Below are 19,593 nucleotides of genomic sequence, written 5' to 3'. Positions count from 1 at the left end.
TACTTCTCGGGGCGCCTGGGTGGCGCAGTCGGTTGAGCGTCCGACTTCAGCCAGGTCACGATCTCGCGGTCCGTGAGTTCGAGCCCCGCGTCGGGCTCTGGGCTGATGGCTCAGAGCCTGGAGCCTGTTTCCGATTCTGTGTCTCCCTCTCTCTCTGCCCCTCCCCCGTTCATGCTCTGTCTCTCTCTGTCCCAAAAATAAATAAACGTTGAAAAAAAAAAAATAAATTAAAAAAAAAAAAAAAAAAAGAATGATACTTCTCATGCATTTTAATCAGCATGCTGATTTACTGGAAGTCTATCTTGTTTGATTTAGATCTTCAACTATTTCATATAATGACTCTAGATATGTCAGTGGGGGTTCATAACAATAACTGATTAATTATCCAAAATTGATGGGAAAGAGGCTAGTTCCAACAACATATTACGTTCAAACACATACACATCTAAGGCACAGTGAATCTGATGAGGAACCAGTTCAGACATCCGTATTGTAGGAGGGCAGTTGTCATTCTGGCTTGCTTAGAGAAGTGTTCTGGTGACTTGGCAAGATGCTCCCCAGAAAGGCAGGATCCATAGCCCCTCCTCAGCTCCTGTTTCAGCTCTGCTACAATCTTCTCAAGATGCATGTTATGAAGAATCTTGATAGCACCACTCAGGAGGCTGCTCTGTTTCCTATTTCCTGCAAATTTCTCTCCAGCATACTTTGGAGAGCTAACAAATTTGTCTTCTGATCTAGGATTCATGCTTTAGAGACACAATCTTATCATATCTTGTGTGTGTGTGTGTATATATATATATATATATATATATATACACACACACACACACACACACACAATCTTTTCATATCTTGGAATATGGCCATTTGATACCTCTAAGTTATCCTAACTTAATTGGGAAACTGTTTCTTCCCTGTATTTCTCTTCCTTGTGACTTCTACCTTGGTGTAGACATTGTGGCCTCAAATTGAAACACATGTACACACTAAGATCTGGTCTCATGAAAAACCAAATAATAGACAATTCTTCTACTAAGCATCAATGTCCTGAGCAGCCTCAGTTCCCCCTAGGTGCTTAGTCCCCTGGAAACTGGTCCCAAGAGCTGCACACTGAAACAGGCAAAGATGTGCACAGGACAGCTCTCAACTCCCCTTTCCAAAGTATGGTCCTTTGTTTTACCACAGCAATGTCAGTTACAACAGGCCATCAACAGTGCAATGACACTCAATGTCACTGATCCCTTTGAACTCATGCAAATGTTTTGATTTCCTCCCCTTTGGAGCCAGAATGTGGCTAACAATTTAATCTAGTGTTTACAGTCTTAAATGCCTCTCTTCACTTGGGTGGAGAGCTTGCCGGCTTAGTCGTCCCCTCCAGTACCCACCTTTCCCCAAGGTCCCATAAACATGTAAAATTCACTGGGTCATGTTAGAAGAGTCCCTTCACCATTTATTTTAGCCTCTCTTCCCCACTCTTTTGTTATACTTTCAGGAGAGCAACAGGAATGAGACATAACACCCCAACAAGTATTCATTCACCTTATCTGCCTGGATGTTCGTGTCCAGGAGGAGAATAGAGCCAGGGACACCTCTATACATGTGCAGGGAAGGAGCTGCCCTCTGCTTTCCAGGTGCCTAGAGATCATACCAAGGAGCAACCAGCTCACAGCATTAGGAAAGGTCACCTACAGAGTGAAAGGGCATCCAGAGGGCTGGTTGGCGAGGAGCACAACCATAGGAGCTCAAAGAGGATGCTGCTCTTCTTACAGACCCAGGCCAGCAAGGGGACGGCATAAAGAAGGCCTGTTGGCAGGTGGTAGAGCCCAGCAGAGGCTGACAGGCAGGAGCAGGACTTGCGTCCTACAATTGACATGATGAAACAGGGATAGTGTTAATAGGGCAGAGGCAGAGTTTCTGCAGTATGGACCACAGGAAGACTTATCCACATGGGTACTTCGGCACAGAGGAACCAAGCAAGAGGACAGCATCAGGGAATCGAGGAGACAGAAAAGACTAATGTGAAAAAGGAAACCCCCAATCATCAAACTGATCAAGCAGCAGGGCTGGTTTGATGCTGAAGCCCACAGAATGAATAACGTAGACTGGTGACCAAGAGGAGCTCACCCAGCTATGCCTATACCTGCTCCTGAGATTTCAGGCAGGGATGCCTTGATGGGCGGGCTAGCTTTGGTGGTGGAAATAGTCCTACTGGTGTAGATGGTATTACTACTCACATATCCTACAGAAAGGGCACTGATGATTGACATGGGCCTCCTGAAGACTCTAGAGCCTTGTCCACTGCTTCCTATCTTATCTTTCTCATCCCTTCCTGTAGCCATAGAACCAGAGAATGTTGGAGCAAAGAAGGACCCTGGGAATTAACTGACTCTCATAGTGTACAAAGGAAATGGGGGCGTTGAGTAGGGATGTGGTTTGCCAGCATCACACAGTAGTTGTGTCTCATGACTCTGAATCTAGTGTGCTTTTCCCACATAGTACGGCTGCCTTGTATAGAGAACCCTATTATGGAAAAGAGATTCTCAGCCTACTGTGAACTGCATCACTACCTGTGCAATTTTGCACCAAGCTTGTTAATTTAGTTTTTGAGTATTAGGTAGGATTCAAGATTATCCCTGAAATTCTCACTTGCATGCAGCTGCGCTTTCTTGAATGTGCCATAAAAGGACGGAATTATAGTTAGTACAGCAGAAATTGCACTGACATGTAGTCATGGAGGTTGAGAAAGATGATTTAATAAACAATGGCCAGGAGACATTGTTTTTGAGAATTCATATGGAAAAAGGAAAGATGAGCAAACACATCTTTGTGTTGTTTTTGTTGATTTTCTCTGAAGCTTTAAGGAGAGGCTTTTCATGAGATGCCTGGGCTTTGTTTGGCTTTGTTGCCATCAGTTCACATCAGGAGAAGAACATTAGTCAGCCACCTGTTTAGGAAAGAGGAGGGCTCCCAGGGGGATGACCTTACAGGCCAGAATTTGGTGGTTTGGCTTTGCCAGGATAACTTCACGTTGACTCCATTTATACTAGTATATTTCTGGGAATAGCAGAATTCAAGAAGAACTTTCAAGGAAGGAAAATGAAGGAAATTCTAGAAATGAATTAATAGAGGTTAATTCCTAGGGACCATGGACCCCAGAAGCCTAAGAAGGGATGATGAGAGGGGCATGAATCCATATATGTGGACCCACTTCATACACACACACACACACTATAATATTTTAAAGTATGGGTCTCAATCTTTAGTATACATAAGAATCATCTGGGGTTCTCAGTGAAACTATACATTCCTGGGTTCCAAACCCAAAATTTCTGATTTTGTTGATCTAAAGTGGGCCCAGGAATCTGCTTCAAGAAGCAGCCAGGGTCTAATACCTACTGACTCTGTGGCAATGAAATACAAATCACTTTTATTTATTTATTTTTAAATGTTTATTTATTTATTTTTGAGAGAGAGAGAGCAAGCAGGGAGGGGAAGGAGGAGAGAGAGAGACAGGGAATCTGAAGCAGGCTCTGCACTTCAGCACAGAGCCCGAATGGGGCTTGAACTCACAAACCATGAGATCATAACCTGAGCTGAAGTTGGAAGCTTGACTGACTGAGCCACCCAGGTGCCCCAAGTACAAATCACTTTTAAAAATTATTGACTCTGGGGCCCCTGGCTGGCTCAGTCAGTAGAGCAGTGACTCTTGATCTCAGGCAGGGTCATGAGTTCGAGCCCCACATTGGGTATGAAGCCTACTTAAAATAAAATTTTTAAAAAATTGCTTTAATAAACAGAAATAAAAATTACTGACTCTGACATTGCCTTTGACTATTATAAAAGAAGAGATAGATACTAAAGTTCAGTAACTATGAGGGGTAAGGGTCCTTGGCTTTGGGGACTGTAACTCCAAAAGTTTGGAAGCATTAATCCAGTCAAAGTCCTTCATTTCAGAAACAAAGAAGTAACTTCCTCCCAAAGTCACATAGCCAGTGGCAGGACAAATGGTCTGCTGTCCTGGGGCCTGGGAAGCTTTCTGCTCCCAGCCTGACCCATGGGAAAGCCCAATCAGGCTGGAAGGCAGCCATTCCAAAAGTGTTTAAGCCTTGCACTCTAGGATGACTTACTTTACAGGTAACAATTGGGAAGGAAGTGACCTAAAGTCCTTTGCAGTTGCCTGAAGTATCTTTGGTATCCTACCCTCAGGACCGAACAATTCTTAAAAATCAATCCATTCATTTAATCCGTTTTTCTCCTTTGATACAGAAAGTTCACAAAGTAACTAGAAGAAATAAACTGAAGTTTCGTTTCTAAGTTAAAACTTACAACAGTCTAGTTGTTTGAGAATGTTCACTGACCACAGGATGGTATGCAACTTGTCTCTGAAATCTTCTTCAAGTGTGTGTTCGGTTTTATAAAGATGCCTGTTCAGGAATGGGGCACATTCTCCTAGGAACATGGATGGAGCACACTCATACATAGCACTAATTGCTTGCATACATAAAATAGAAAATAACTCCCAGACAAAAGTCTCTAGAATACTGAGGTGCAAACAGCTCTGTAGACAAAGACATTGTTAGGTATGAATTATACTTAGCAACAATTCTTTTAAACTGATTTCAACAATTTTTTAAATGAGCTAATACTACTTTCCTAGCTCAGTGGTAGCCTTTCGCTAGAAATGACTGAAGCTATTCTTATATTCTGCTAAGTTGATTAATAAAAAAATATTTATTGCACAAATCCTCTTTGTTGACAAGTTAAAATGGAGCCTCATCTTTCATATCTCCCTGAAGATTGCCACCTTGTGAGATTGAAAATACTCATTAAATTCCATCACCAGACAGGCACAAATGAGAGGGTGATTGTTTTTAAGCTTGTGAGGGGAATCGTTGGTAAACTCATTTGTTTGGATATCATTAACAGAACAATCGGTGAGGATCTCCAGGGGGTCCTCATGACCTTTGCTCGAAATCTCTTCATCATCCATCAAGAAATATCAGCACCTAATATGCAAGGCGAGACCAATTTTAAGGTGAGGTGTTAATTAACTAACGATTCTGGTTAATTTCTATACAAGGACTGAAAATACCTCATGCTGTATTGTAAACAAGTGCTAAACCATTTTTTTTTTTATTGTGAAGCAGTACATATCTTATAATGTACAGGGTCAATATTATAAGGTTCCCACCGAACCTGTTAGTTAAATTTAATAGTTTGAAATTTTTTCTTTGAAATATAGTAGACTTGTTCTAAGTTGCTGCCATTACCAAACCCAGTTTACATGACAACAGGACTTTGTGATATGGGAGGTGAAACTCAAGTGTCACAATGGAACCAAAACGGAGACTGTCACAACCAAAAATCCTGAATGGAATCTACTTACATTTCAGAAAATGCAATGTCTGGCCAAGGATTCCTGGGGAATCCACATATGTAGACCAGAGAAGTGCTGAGACCTCAGGAAGGATAAAGTGTTGTAGAGAGAAACAAAAAAAAAGCCCGTGGCATACACATGGGTCATTTACTCCACTGTTTCTCCAAAGTGGAGCAGATATTTCATCACTAACCTTTTTGAAGCTTCCAAATGGCCTTTAAAGATGTTGGTCCAGAAAGCTACTTGCATGTAACTGCTTAGAAGTCTCCAAACTGGAGAAACAGGTACAAGAGCAAGAAAACGGAGCAAGATCCACACAAGAGTTTCTGGAACGCTGGCAGAGCAGAGATAAACACTTCGTATTGATCACCAAGATCTGCATCTGATTCCCCGCGTGGGCCTTCATCATGATTGAACAAACAGGTCAAGTAACTCAGAGGACTCAATCAGAAACCACATGTGATCCTTCTCTTAAATGGAAAGCCCAACAAAAGCTTGTTGTAAAAATGTAAATTTTGAATGTTTTTTTCCTTGCATTAGAGCCTGTTCTAACAGTAATAATGATGATAATTCCTCTTCAATATGATTTTATGAGTCGGAAGAATGACCATTGCTTTTCCCACAACATGACTGAGAAGACTCAGTGAAAATTAGGCCCAGGGTTGCATCAACTTTCACTGGTCCAAAAGGACCTAGCTCTTCATTTATATTCTAAGTTACTGTCAACTAGTATCATTTCATCAGTTACTGCCATGTGCAAAATCCTGAGCAATTTAGTCTGCGTGAGCATGGTCAGTTTAGTCTGTCCAAAAATAACAATCAGTGCTACAGACTGAATTATGTCCTCCCAAAATTCAGATGTTGAAACCTTAACCCCCAATGCGATGGTATATGGAGAAGGGGCCTTTGAGGGGTATTATGTTTAAATGGGGTTCTCTGGATGTGAGTAGTGCCCTTATGAAAGACAAGAGAGTCTGTTTGCTCTCTTGCTTTGTCTCTGCTCCCCAACCACCCTAAGAGAATACAGCAAGAAGGGATGGTTGCCTGCAAGCCAGGAAGAGAGTTCTTACCAGGAATTAAATTCGCTGGCATCTTGACCTTGTACTTCCCAGACTCCAGAACCATAAGAAAGAAGTTTTTGTGGTTTAAGCCCCCAAGTCTCTGGTTATTTTGTTATAGCAGCCTGGGCAGACTAAGACCACACAGACTTGGTAAACCCTGAGCTTGACAAAATGAAGGCTATTTCTCTGTTGTTTACCTGACTTTCAAAATCATCAAAAGTCAGATATTCTCAAGTAGCTTTTAAATATCTCATGGTTTCTAGCCTTCTCAGGTGAGTCAGTGTTATCTTGATTTTTTTTTTTTTACTCTCACCAAAAGGCCCAAAAGCAATAAATCTGAATAAAATAGAAATAATAACAAAAACCTGAAAGTGGAATAGATTCATTTTTGGTAATATTTTCTACCACCCTAGCGACATTCTAATAAGTATTTTCAGTTTATAAACAAGGATTTACAAAGACTGAATAAAAATGGAAGGTGGTGCAGATAAAGCATTTAACAAAATATAATACCATTTCCTCATAAAAACACTCAACCTAGGAGTAAAAGGAAACTTCCTCAACCTGTTAAGGGTATTAGGAAAAACCCACAGCTAACATCATAGTTAATGGTATAAGACTGAAAGTTTTCCGCCTAAGATCAGGAGCAAGATAAAGATGTCTGCTCTCACCACTTCTATTCATCACCATATTACCCTATTCTAGAAAGGGCAATTCAGCAAGAAAAAGAAATAAAAGGCATCCAGATTTTAAAGAAAGAAGTAAAATTATCTCTATTCTTCAATAACATGATCTTGTATGTAGGAAATCCTGAAGAACCCAGAAACAACCTGTTAGAGCTAATACACTTAAATTCAAGAAGGACCCAAGATCAGTAGTATACAGACATCAATTACATTTCTATATACTAGAAATCAAAAATACAAAAATATCTTTTAATTTTTTTAAGTTTATTTATTTATCTTCAGAGACAGAGAGAAAGAGAGCGAGCAGGGGAGGGGCAGAGAGAGAGGGAGAGAGAGAATCCCAAGCAGGCTCCGTGCTGTCAGTACAGAGCCCAATGTGGGGCTTGAACTCTTGAACCATGAGATCATGACCCAAGCTGAAACCAAGAGTCAGACACTTAACCAACCGAACCACCCAAGTGCCCCCAAAATTATTTTTTTAATTCCATTTACAATAGCATCAAAAAGAATAAAATACTTACGAATAAATTTAACAGAAGAAGTACAAGATCTGTCCATCATAAAACAAAGAAGACCTAAATAAATAGAAAGATACTCCATGTGTTCATGGAGTAGAAAACTTAATACTGTTAAGATGACAGTACTCCCCAGATTGATCTACAGATTCAGTGGAAGTCCTACCAACTTCCTAGCTGGCTTTATTGCAGAAATTTATAAAATAATCCTAAATTTCCTGTGAAAATGCAAAGGATACAGAATAGTCAAAACAATCTTGAAAGAGAAGAACAAAGAAGAAAGTTGCTTCTCAACTTTAAAACTTAACTACAAAGCTACAGTATTCAAGACAGTGTGGTACTGGCATAAGAATAGACATAGATCAATGGAATAAACTTGAGAGTCTAAACTAAACCTGAACATCTATAGTCAATCGATTTTAACAAGAATGACAAAATAATTCTTTTTAACAAATGGTACTGGAGAATACAGATACCCACATACAAATGAAGTTGTACCTCTATTACAAAGCATACATAAAAACTAAATAAAAATGGATCAAAGACCTAAATGTAAAAGCTACAACGATAAACCTCTTAAAATAAAACACAGGTATAAATCTTCATGACCTTTTGGCTAGCAATGCCTTCTTAGATATGATACCTAAAGTGCAAGCAACCAAGTAAAAATAGGTATTAGATAAAATGGAGTATTATTCAGCCATAACAAGGAAATGCAGTTCCAATCCATGCTACAACATGAATGAACCTTGAAAAGATTATGTTAAGTGAAGAAAGCCAGACACAAAGGCCACACATTATAGGATTCCATTTATGTGAAATGTCCAGAGTGGGCCAATCCATAGAGACAGAAAGTAGATTCATGGTTGTCAGGAGCTAGGGATGGGGGAAAATGAGGAATGGCTGCTAATGGGCACAGAGTTTCTATTCAGGGTGATGAAAATGTTTTGGAATTACATAGTAATGATGGTTTCTTCTGAGTATACTAAAAATCACTGAGTTGAGCTCTTTATAAGGGTGAATTTTATGGTATGTGAATACTACCTCAATGAAAAAATGGGGGAAACAGGTGGGGGGCATTTTTCTGCCCAATGGAAAAAAACAAACAAAACAATGGAAATAAACACTATCAGCCTACTAGCCCTCACTTTAGGATGACTAGACCAGTGCTTCTCAAATTATCTGTACTGAAGTTTTGTTTTTTCCAACTTACCATGGATCAGTACTTCTGTAAAATACAACAAAAATGAATTACTAGAAAAATGAAATAAAAAAATTAAAGATGTATAACATAGAAGTCCCTTTTTTCCCCCATTAGATTTAGCAGCCATAAAAATTTCTATGATGGTTTCCAAGTTCTTACTCTCATATTTTTTACTTATTTCAAGACTGATGACACAATTTGCAGATAGGTGCTCATTGACAGGAACGTTTTGAGTTTAACCAGTCTAAATTATACTCAAGTCCAAAAAGGAACAAATAATTGGATGGGAGAAAGAGTTGTAAGGGGTCTTTAAGTAATGAGTATTTGGGGCGCCTGGGTGGCTCGGTCGGTTGAGCATCCGACTTTGGCTCAAGTCATGATCTCACGGTCTGTGAGTTCGAGCCCTGTGTCAGGCTCTGTGCTGACAGCTCGGAGCCTGGAGCCCGCTTCGGGTTCTGTGTCTCCCTCTCTCTCTGCCCCTCCCCTGTTCCTGCTCTGTCTCTCTCTGTCTCAAAAATAAATAAATGTTAAAAAAAAAAATAAGTAATGAATATTATTTTTATTGCTCATTTACAGACCGCCATTGATGACATTGAAGCCATTCTAGGAGTAACAGAGGAAAACAAAATGAGATTTGAAGAAGAACTCAAACAGTCCATAGATGCTAAAAACCCCTCTAAACCTGATAAATGAATGATCCTGGAATATATTGCTGATTTTAGATTTTAATCCAGAATTGAAAAAAGGCAACATTCTTTTTGCTGTGACGAATAAAAGTGGGGAGCGGAGTTAGTTTGCTTTGTTTGCTAGGAGGTGTAGTAGAACAGATTATAATGTAATGCTCCTTTAAAAAAATTATTTACTAAGTGATCTTAGTTTACTTACTAAACTAAAACCTATTTGTGCTTTACTTGAGAGTGTTGAACAATCTCTTCTTCTGTCTGAATTCAGTAAGGAATATTCTAACAAGAAAGTTACAAGTCTTCCTGACAACACTTCGGGATCTACCTCTTTATAAACTTCAGGATTATGGAGCTTTTGTTTATCCTTTATAGAGTTTTGCCCTCCTATTTCTAACAGCATTTTGTCTTCTACATTTAAAAAATTAAATAAAGGCTTAATCATTGCTATTTGGCAAAACACAAAGGTCTTTTTTTTCCCAAGAAAATTACATTTACATGGATTTTTTAAGCGACCCTTTATCATTCACTGTATTTTTTTTTGTACCTAGCCACTATTGTTTGTTGTTGCCATTTTTCAAAAAGTAAGGCAAGCCAACATCTAGTTAACCAAAGCATCAGAATTTATCTAGGTGGCAGTATCTGCTCTTAGTTTAATATATACTGTAATTCGAGCCCTCTAGCTTGAATGAACATTTGTAATCTCTAATTCTCCATTTAATACAGCAGTAGGATTTTTACAATAGTAATCCGACAGAACCTTTTGAAGTGCAAATTTTTAAAATATGCAGCGTTGACACTCTCTGCATTTGCTTCACAATCATTCAAATATTTCAGTTATCAGCCAGGTTTACCGAAGGGTGAAATATGCAAGTCACAACACAAAATCAGACTTGTTTTAAAGAATAACCTTTACATCTTCAAAAATATTCTAATGTATTGGGGAAACAAGGAGGTTTTTTTTATGTATGGAGTTTCAGTAATGTTTAACTGTGCCTTAGCCACAAGCTAAGAGCTCCTGCGGTAAAGTCAACATTTTTGTGTGTGTCAGCTTTTGTTTTTGCTATAGTTGGAAATACACGAATTAGCCAGGCTTCCTGCCTGTGCTAGGTACAACGATGACCTCTTTTTCTTGCCAGATCATTCTAATCCATATGAGGGGCCCATTGTCCAGACACTTGACGGATAGGAAGTACTACATGCCCATTAGTGTCTCGCCTCCATTGAAGCCAGAGCAACATAAGGTCCAAGAGACTCATTAGTTCACTGGCACAATCGTGTCCTGAGAGTAAATGAAACCCTCTGTCTCCTTATGGCTCTCATCTGCTCTGGACTTTAAAAGAAAACTGTCTCTGTTTTGTTCAGCACAGCAGTGGATCTTTCACATGGTGAGAACCCCTCTTAACAGTACAAAACTGTTTAATCTATCAGGGAAGTTTTGTATGTGAATTTTGATTAGCACTCTCAAGCCTCAAGCTGCTGGCAATAGTAAAATGAGTAAATGAGTTCACTCTCCTGTACCTTTTTTTTTTTTTTTTTTGTACCCACCGTGATTGGTTTTCCCAAACAATGCACTTTCCCTCCTTGCATCTCTCATTAGCATACACCACAGAATGCCTATTTCCAAATTCAGGCCTCATATTCAGATTCAGGTCTTACTAGAAAATTACTGGGAGTAAGGTTCTCTACCTAAAAACCTACAGCTTCAAAACGAAAGGAGAAAATTTGGTATGATGAAACAATCACTTCAGGTAATTAAGTGGAAGAAACCAGAGGACCAGATGAAATTAGTGAAATGTTTTAATTACAGAACATTTGGAAAGAAGCATAGTCCGTTATCTTTGAGCACATATATGTAGCAAAGATACTGTGCTACTAGTAAACTAAGGTAAGCTTGGAAAAAAATCACATGTACGTGTACATTGTTTCAAGCATCCTGAACATAAATTGAGATGAGTTACTGAGCTTTTACTATTCTACCTGAGGAAACGAAATATTTGTCAATAAGAGGATGTCCCTTTACTTATTACCCATTTTCTATTGATTTTAAAGAAACCAAATAGATAATATTTAATGATAAACTGCTGTCTACTTACCTACCTTCCATAACCTACTTACATTTACCTTTAATGAACACTTGTGGGCTAAGTGTGTAATGTACTAGAAACGCCACATACATTATTTTATTGCATCCTTCCAACAACCCCAAGTGGGTACAGGCTACTACTGCCCTCACTTGACAAATGAGGAAACAGATTTAGTGAGCGTATCTCAGTGCATTTCTCAAGACTAAATGAAATTGAGGATTTGCTCTTTTACCACAAATTCTGGCGTGTTGCGTAAAGTAGAAAGTTCAGATTCACTTGTCCCAGATCACACAAGGGACTTACACTTTTTTATAACAAATCCTAGTGTTGCTTAAAGGACAGTTCAACTTACACTTCCAGCTAAAAAATCAACTTGCACAATTCACAGCATCATGAGGCATCAGAATTGCGTAATCAAAGAAGTCAAGAGAAGAGAATGTGGTGTCAATGGATCTGTGAGACTGGTGGAGGACTGATGATGGAAAGGTGCAGAAGGGTTTGGAAGTTGTGAAGTCGTGTTTGTTTGAAAATGCGTATGAGGTCCAGAAACTAGGGAAGGGTTAAGAAAGGACTCCCAACAAGACAGTAACCTGGGAGGAGGTTAGGAGCATTATTTCAGCTATATCATCCTAAGAATTGCAAGGATCCTATTGTTTGGGTATAAAAATATGATTTTATCATAAGTAATATATTAGTAACATCTGATAGCTTTAACAATTAATAATCATTTGTACGCACCTGGCACCTTTCTTCCAAGAGCTCAAAGCACTTTACATTTGTTATCTCATTAGTTCCCAACACTGTCCCTTTGGGGAAGGTAATAAGTATTTTAACATTTAAATGTTTATCTTTCAGAATTTTTCAGGCATACATTAATGGTATTTCCAAAAATGTAAATGTTCATTAGTTTTATTTTACTGTTCCTCTGGCTTCAAGGTGCATAACAAATTTGTTCAACTCTTTAAATGTACTAATAGTAGTATCTCATCTGGAAAACTATAAGTCGCCAGTGGAAGTTGGGGGTTGGAGAGCGAAGTATATGCTGCTTTTCTCACTGGAAAAAGTTTGGTCCACTTCATTGCAAATGCAGATGAAATGTGCCGTGGATCTCCCAAATCTTTTTTGTATCCCATTCTTCCCAAAAGGTGTGCCTCAGCAGGGTAAGGACTCTATCTATAAGCCTGAGCTAGACTAAGCTGCTAGGTAGATCTTTGTTTTACTGATGATTGTATCCAAGTGGAACAGAAACTGGATACATTCTGTCAGGAGTTACATCCCCAAGAGTCACAGAAGAGTGAGGGTCAGAAACTTGTCTCTCCAGCCCTCACCTTCTCTGGGCTGATCACACCCTCCTCAATTTTCTAACCAGAAAAATGGCAGATAGTAATACCTGCTCCTCAGGGAAGCAGTAGAGATTAATTGGCCAATGCTGGGAGAGTGTTTCCAAGATGAAGCATTCTACATAAATGTTTAAGTATTATTATTGCACTGCTACTTTCAATGGAAGTTCTAACTTTGAAATGTGATTATACACTTTCCCAAAAAAACCCTTCATAACCACATATATAGGTTTATTTTTCACTCTAACAGTCTAACTCATGGTTGTGAAACTTTATTGCACTTGATGGAGGACCCTGGCTTTTATTAGTTTTATACTGCTGGTTGCTGGGGTATTTATGTAAATGAGGGAAAGATACCAAGACAGTAAATAATAAGCATGTCCCTGCTGTTTAAAAATCTGTTGGTAGAAACAACTTTTGTTTGGTTATAAGAAGACCCTAAACATAGCACAGAAAATAGATAGCTTCGGCATCTATGTATAAAATAGCATTTTCGGTTTAGGTATTTTTTTGACACTGGTTTTCTTCCCAAACATTTCTTTGCCACTCTGTAAACATTTTGTTTTACCTCTATAGTTGCTACCACATATGTCATATGCATGTGTGCGGGAAAGAGAGAACAATGAGTAAAACTACATTTTGAGAATCTTTTTATTTAACAAAATGTTATAAAGTAGACCAAATAGCTAATTATAGCTCCCAGAAATAAAGGCCACACCCAAATTTATTGCAGTCACCTCATATCCAGGAATGTTGTGAGGAAATCATGGTCCCATAAACTTGACAACAAAACAGTAGAACTTCCATTGGTTGGAAAATGACTTCAAACTCAAATTCTCCTTCATTTAAAGATTCATTCTGCTTGGCTTCCCAGCAGAGAATACAAAATAACTTATTTTGCAGTCACTGAAATGTTTTAAATGATCTAACAACACACAACTTCCAGGTTCCCTTCACAATGCCTTTCTACTCATCTTCTTTTTTATCTTTTATTTTTAATTTTTTTAATGTTTATTTTTGAGAGAGAAAAACAGAGCGTGAGTGGGGTAGGGGCAGAGAGAGAGAGGGAGACACAGAATCCAAAGCAGCTTCTGGGCTCTGAGCTGTCAGCACACAGCCAGATGTGGGGCTCGAACTCATGAACCGCGAGATCATGACCTGAGCCGGAGTCAGACACATAACCAACTGAGCCATCCAGGTGCCCCGATTTTTATGTTGAGTATCTATAGCCATGTTTCTAAGCCAAAAAATTAAATTCATTTGCAATAGTGAAAAATTAGAAAGGTCTAAACATTCAACAATAAGGTATTATCTTAAAATTATGTAATAGCTATATAAGGGACCTCTGTACAGCCATTTAAAAAATCATAGGTTACTATAAGTACTGTATGACCTAGCCATTCCACTCCTAGGCACTTATTTATTCAAGAGGAAAAGTGTATGTTCATACGAAGACTTGTACATGAATCTTCATAGCAATTTTATTTCTAATAGCCCAAAAAACTGGAAACCACCTAAATGTCCATCAACATGTAGATGCATAAATTATGGAACATCCTTACAGCAGAATACTCAGCAATGAAAAGGAACAAGTTATTGATAAAATCAAAGACATGAACGAATCTTAATATAATTGTGCTGAATGGAAAAAATCCAGACAAAAAAGAGTACATACCATTTACATAATATTCTAAATAATACAAACTATAGTGATAAAAAACAAATCAATTGTTGCCTGGAAGTGGGAAGCTGGGGGGCAGGTGGTGGGGAGGAATAGAAAGATTGCGAAGGAACAGAAGGAATTCTGTTAGTAGTTTCACTAACAGAAACATAGTTTCACTATGTTGATTGTGAAAACTGTCTCTTGGATGTATACATATGTCAAACTTATTAAACGGCACACCTTAAATATATGTGCACTGCTTGAATGTCAATTATACCTCAAAAAGCAGTTTTTTAAAAAAATCATGGATTAGGAGAACATAAGAAAATGCAATAATCTTTATTCTTTTTTTGAGAGAGAGAGCAAGAGAGCGCATGGGCGAGCGAGCGAGGGAGGGGCAGAAGGAGAGGGAGAAAGAGAACCTCAAGCAGGCTCCACAACCCAGCACAGAGCCCAACACAAGGCCCGATTTCACCACCATAAGATCACGACCCAAGCCAAAATGAAGAGTCAGATGCCCCGCCAAATGAGCCAACCAAATGACAATTATTAAGAAGCATATTTTTAAACAGCATCAAGGCTAGGACTCCAGTTATAACTTTTTAAAAATGTGTACATGTGCATACACATGCACACTCATGACTCTAAGGAAGTCCCCCACCCCCCGCCCAATGTTAACAGTGGTTACTTCTTTTTTTTTTTCAAATTTTTAAATTGTGGTTTGTTAACATATAGTGTAATATTGGCCTCAGAAGTAGAATTTACTGATTCATCACTTATATACAGCACCCAGTGCTCATCACAAGTGTCCTCCTTAGTACCCATCACCCACTTAGCCCATCCCCCACCCACCTCCCTCCATCAACCCTCAGTTTGCTCTCTATAGTTAAGAGCCTCTTACGGTTTGCCTCCCTGTCTCCTTTTTTTTATTCCCAAATGTTCACCCGTCTTGTTTCCTGAATTACACATATGAGTGAAATCACATGGTATTTGTCTTTCTCTGATTTATTTCACTTAGCATAATACACTCTAGCTACATTCATGTTGTCGCAAATGGCAAGATTTCATTCTTTTGATGGCTGAGTAATATTCCATTGTATACATACACTGTTTCTTCTTTATCCATTCACCAATCAGTGGACATTTGGGCTCTTTCCATAGTTTGGCTATTGTTGATAATGCTGTTATAAACATCAAGGTGCATGTACCCCTTCAAATCTGTATTTTTTTATTAAATTTTTTTTCAAATGTTTTGAGAGAGAGAGAGAGAGAATATGAGTGGGGGAGGCGTAGAGAGAGGGAGACACAGAATCCGAATCAGACTCCAGGCTCTGAGCTATCAGCACAGACTCTGATGTGGGGCTCAAACTTGGGAACGGCAATATCATGACTTGAGCCAAAGCCGGATGCTCAACCAACTGAGCTACCCAGGCACTCCCAAATCTGTATTTTTGTATCCTTTGGGTAAATACCTAGTAATGCAATTCCTGGATCGTAGGGTAGTTCTATTTTTAACTTTTTGAGGAACCTCCATACTGTTCTCCAGAGTGGCTGCACCAGTTTGAATTCCCACCAACAGTGTAAGAAGGTTCCTCTTTCTCCGCACCATTGCCAACATCTGTTGTTTCCTGTATTGTTAATTTTAGCCATTCTGACAGGTGTGGGGTGGTTTCTCATCGTGAACAGCAGTTACTTCTTAATGGTAGAGTTTTCTTCTTTCTATTTTACAATGAACCTGTTTTCAATTAATGCAGCAAATGAAACAGAAATCTAATTTTGGGGAGGCTGGTAAAGAAAAATATATGAAAGTCTTCACTAGAAGTTCTATTATCAAAAGTGATAATGAGGGAGGGGTGCCTAGGTGGTTCAGTCAGTTGAGCCTCTGACTCTTGATTTTAGCTCAGGTTATGATCCCAGTGTTAAGAGATAGAGCCTCACATTGGGCTCCGAGCTGAGCATGGAGCCTGCTTAGGATTGTCTCTCCCTCCCTCTTCCCTGCTCGCTTGCTCTCTCTTGAATTAAAAGAAAAAAAAAAGTGATAATGAACTTAGGGACATGGAGTGGAAATGTCACAACCACCCTGCTGTTCCAAGCTCCCAAAGCTGTCATCAGGTTCCCTAGCATCAAAGATTGAAAGTTTTATCCTAAGCTTAATACTCTTAGTCTGAATATTCTAGAATTCACACCAGACCATGACTTAAGTGCTGTATCTGCTCGTGCAAGCAGAGATGCATGTAGGGCAAATGCTTCTGTTCACTGGCAAATATGTAGAGGGACACATAATGATTAGGTGACATTTTTAGTTTTTTCTAAATGGGCATAGAATATACACAAGCACACACACGTGTGTGCACACAACATTTGCTTTAGATTTAAAGGTCTTGATGGGTTTTAGTTCCAGCTCTTTCCTTTATGGACAAGTAACTTCTCTCCAGTCCTCAGTTTTCTGGTACATAAAATAAGAAAATGGAACTGATATTTAAGCTTCCTGCCAGCTCTAATGATTTATGATTCTACCCCAACCATCATCAAAGTACCAAAAAGGTTAAAACCATATATGCCACACAAGGAAGTGACTTCTTTTAGCTTTATTCTTCCACTCATTGTAAATCATGGATGATAATATTTTGTAACTTTGTATAGCCTCTTAAGTTCCCTTATCTACTATCCAAAATGGCTGTGATTTTAAAAAGTTACAAAATGTTTTATAATTTTAAGATAATTCCTTGAGGTGCATGGGGCACCTGGGTGGCTCAGTTGGTTAAGTGTCCGACTTCGGCTCAGGTCATGATCTTGCGATTCATGAGTTCAAGCCCTGCATTGGGCTCTATGCTGACAGCTCAGAGCATGGATGGAGCCTGCTTAAGATTCTGTGTGTCCCTGTCTCTCTCTCTGTCCCTCCCCTGCTCATGCTCTGTCTCTGTCAAAAATAAACATTACCAAAAAAATTAAAAAAGATAATTCTTTGAGATGCAGTTTTCTCTCAGAAGAACTTGTTTTGACTAAAGATAGTAGCAAGCCAAATATAACCTTTAGACTGGGATCATGTCTTTCATTCTTTGGGCTTTTACTTTTCTCGTACTCTCTTGGGTTTTGGTAATCACCTAAAGTAATGGAAACATTTTATTTTGAAAGCATCATACCTGAACTGCTGAAATGTGTACCTTTGGTACTAGAAGACTGGGGTGAAAATAGATGGGATAGAAATGAGAATCTAAGTTTCAGGTGTGCATTTTTGTTTCTGTAAACCCAAAGCTCTCCTTTCTACATCTGGAGAGCAGCCTGCAGTACGGTCTCTGAGATTTTCTTTAATTTGTATCTGAGCTCAGAAAGAGGTGGATGATACATTTTGCAACACTTCATTTTTCTGTATAGCAGGTGCAGTCCCTGGTGAGCTGCAGAAATGAGACATAAACCCCTGAAACTAATTTTACCTGGCACCTTTAATCCCATATTTTACTGACCTAAAATACACTGTTTCCTAGGCCATGTCTGTAAGTGGTCCGGCCAGCCTTCCCAGGAAGTGTTCTGCCATCCATGTAGGAGGGCTAGAAAAAGGATCGGGAATTACAGTGATTCCCCATCCCTTTATGGAGCCTGCATTGATTGTTACGGCTAAAACACTTCTTTAAAGTTCATTGCCAGAGCAGAAATCTCTCGGCTTCCTTTATTCTCTCTACTAACTTAGATTCTTGGTACTAAAACCATGAATACAAAAACATATAGATGACATAAGGTTTTAAAACTACTTACAAACATTTTTAAGATTACTTTGTCTTTTGGGGCACCTGGGTGGCTCAGTTAAACATCTGACTCTTGACTTTGGGTCAGGTAACAATCGCATGGTTCTTGACTTTGAGCCCTGCATCCAGCTCTGTGTCTGCTTGGGATTCTCTCTCTCTCTCTCTCTCTCTCTCTCTCTCTCTCTCTCTCTCAATCTGTCCCTCCCCTGTGCTCTCTCTCTCTGTCTCTAAATAAATAAATAAATAAATATTTTTAAAGATTACGTTGTCTTTCAGTACACCTGTAGAGTTTAAAAATTTTTCTAATTACAGAAACATGCCCATGATTAAAAAACAAACATGATAACATAGCTTCTTAAAAAATAAATAATAGAAAAAACAAAAACTTTTGAAAAACAGGAACATTCAGGGAAGAAATTTAAAAATCAATAATCAGAAGAAGGTGGGGGCGGCTATCTGGCTCAGTTGTTGGAGCATGCAACTCTCCATCTCGGGGTTGTGAGTTTGAGCCCCATGTTGGGTGTAAAGATTACTTAAAAATAAAATCTTAAGGGCGCCTGGGTGACTCAGTTGGTTAGGCATTCGACTCTTGACTTCCGCTTGGGACATCATCTTGCAGTTAGTGAGTTCTAGCCCCACTGGCAGTGCAGAGCCTGCCTGGGATTCTGTTTCCCTCTCTCTCTCTGTCTCTCCCCTGCTTGCTCTCTATCTTTCAAAATAAATAAAAATAAACTTTAAAAATAAAATAAAATAAAAAATAAAATCTTTAAAAAGAATCAACAATTATTTCACCACCCAGAGAGAATTACCGTCAAAGCTGGGGGGTTTATCTGCTATTATTCCTACCTAGGGTCTCTGGATTTGCCATTCCTTCTTCCTGGCACACTCTTCTCCCAGAAGTCTGCCGGGCTCACTTACTCACGACATTCAGTCTCTGCTCAACTGTCACTAGACCAGAGGGGTCCTCCCTCCTGTAGCACCCATCCTTACTCTCTATCCCCCTACTTTGCTTTTTCTTCAAAGCATTTAACGATATGTGGTATTACAAAATAGACTTTTTTATTTTTTACTATATGTCTAAGAGTGTAACTCCTAGAACAGTATACCTATCATAAGTAAGAGTTGCTTGATTAATACATATATCGCATTTGTTTTCTTATCATATATATATTGAGTTCCTATTATATAGAGTCTTTTAACTTTGTATAATTTTTTAATGGGATCATATCAGATATAC

At 38.9% G+C, this 19,593-nt stretch overlaps 1 protein-coding gene and 1 long non-coding RNA gene across 9 annotated transcripts in view; one reads left to right on the top strand and one right to left on the bottom strand.

The window, feature by feature from the left end:
• Window positions 1-9,973, top strand: part of IQCH (IQ motif containing H) — a 211,544-nt gene extending 201,571 nt beyond the window's left edge. For all 5 annotated transcript variants that reach the window (XM_045449327.1, XM_045449326.1, XM_045449328.1 and 2 more), the window contains 2 exons: window positions 4,927-5,035; window positions 9,420-9,973. In XM_045449327.1, the coding sequence (XP_045305283.1) occupies window positions 4,927-5,035; window positions 9,420-9,536 (226 nt within the window). In that variant the 3' untranslated portion in view covers window positions 9,537-9,973. The remainder of the gene's footprint in view (window positions 1-4,926; window positions 5,036-9,419) is intronic.
• LOC123582834 overlaps window positions 1-19,593 on the bottom strand; it is a 117,372-nt gene that overhangs the window by 91,427 nt on the left and 6,352 nt on the right. The gene's annotated exons all lie outside the window — the stretch shown is intronic.

Source organism: Leopardus geoffroyi, chromosome B3, assembly GCF_018350155.1.
Source record: "Leopardus geoffroyi isolate Oge1 chromosome B3, O.geoffroyi_Oge1_pat1.0, whole genome shotgun sequence".
In the NCBI taxonomy this organism is placed as follows: domain Eukaryota; kingdom Metazoa; phylum Chordata; class Mammalia; order Carnivora; family Felidae; genus Leopardus; species Leopardus geoffroyi.
This window is presented reverse-complemented; position numbering and strand designations above follow the sequence as displayed.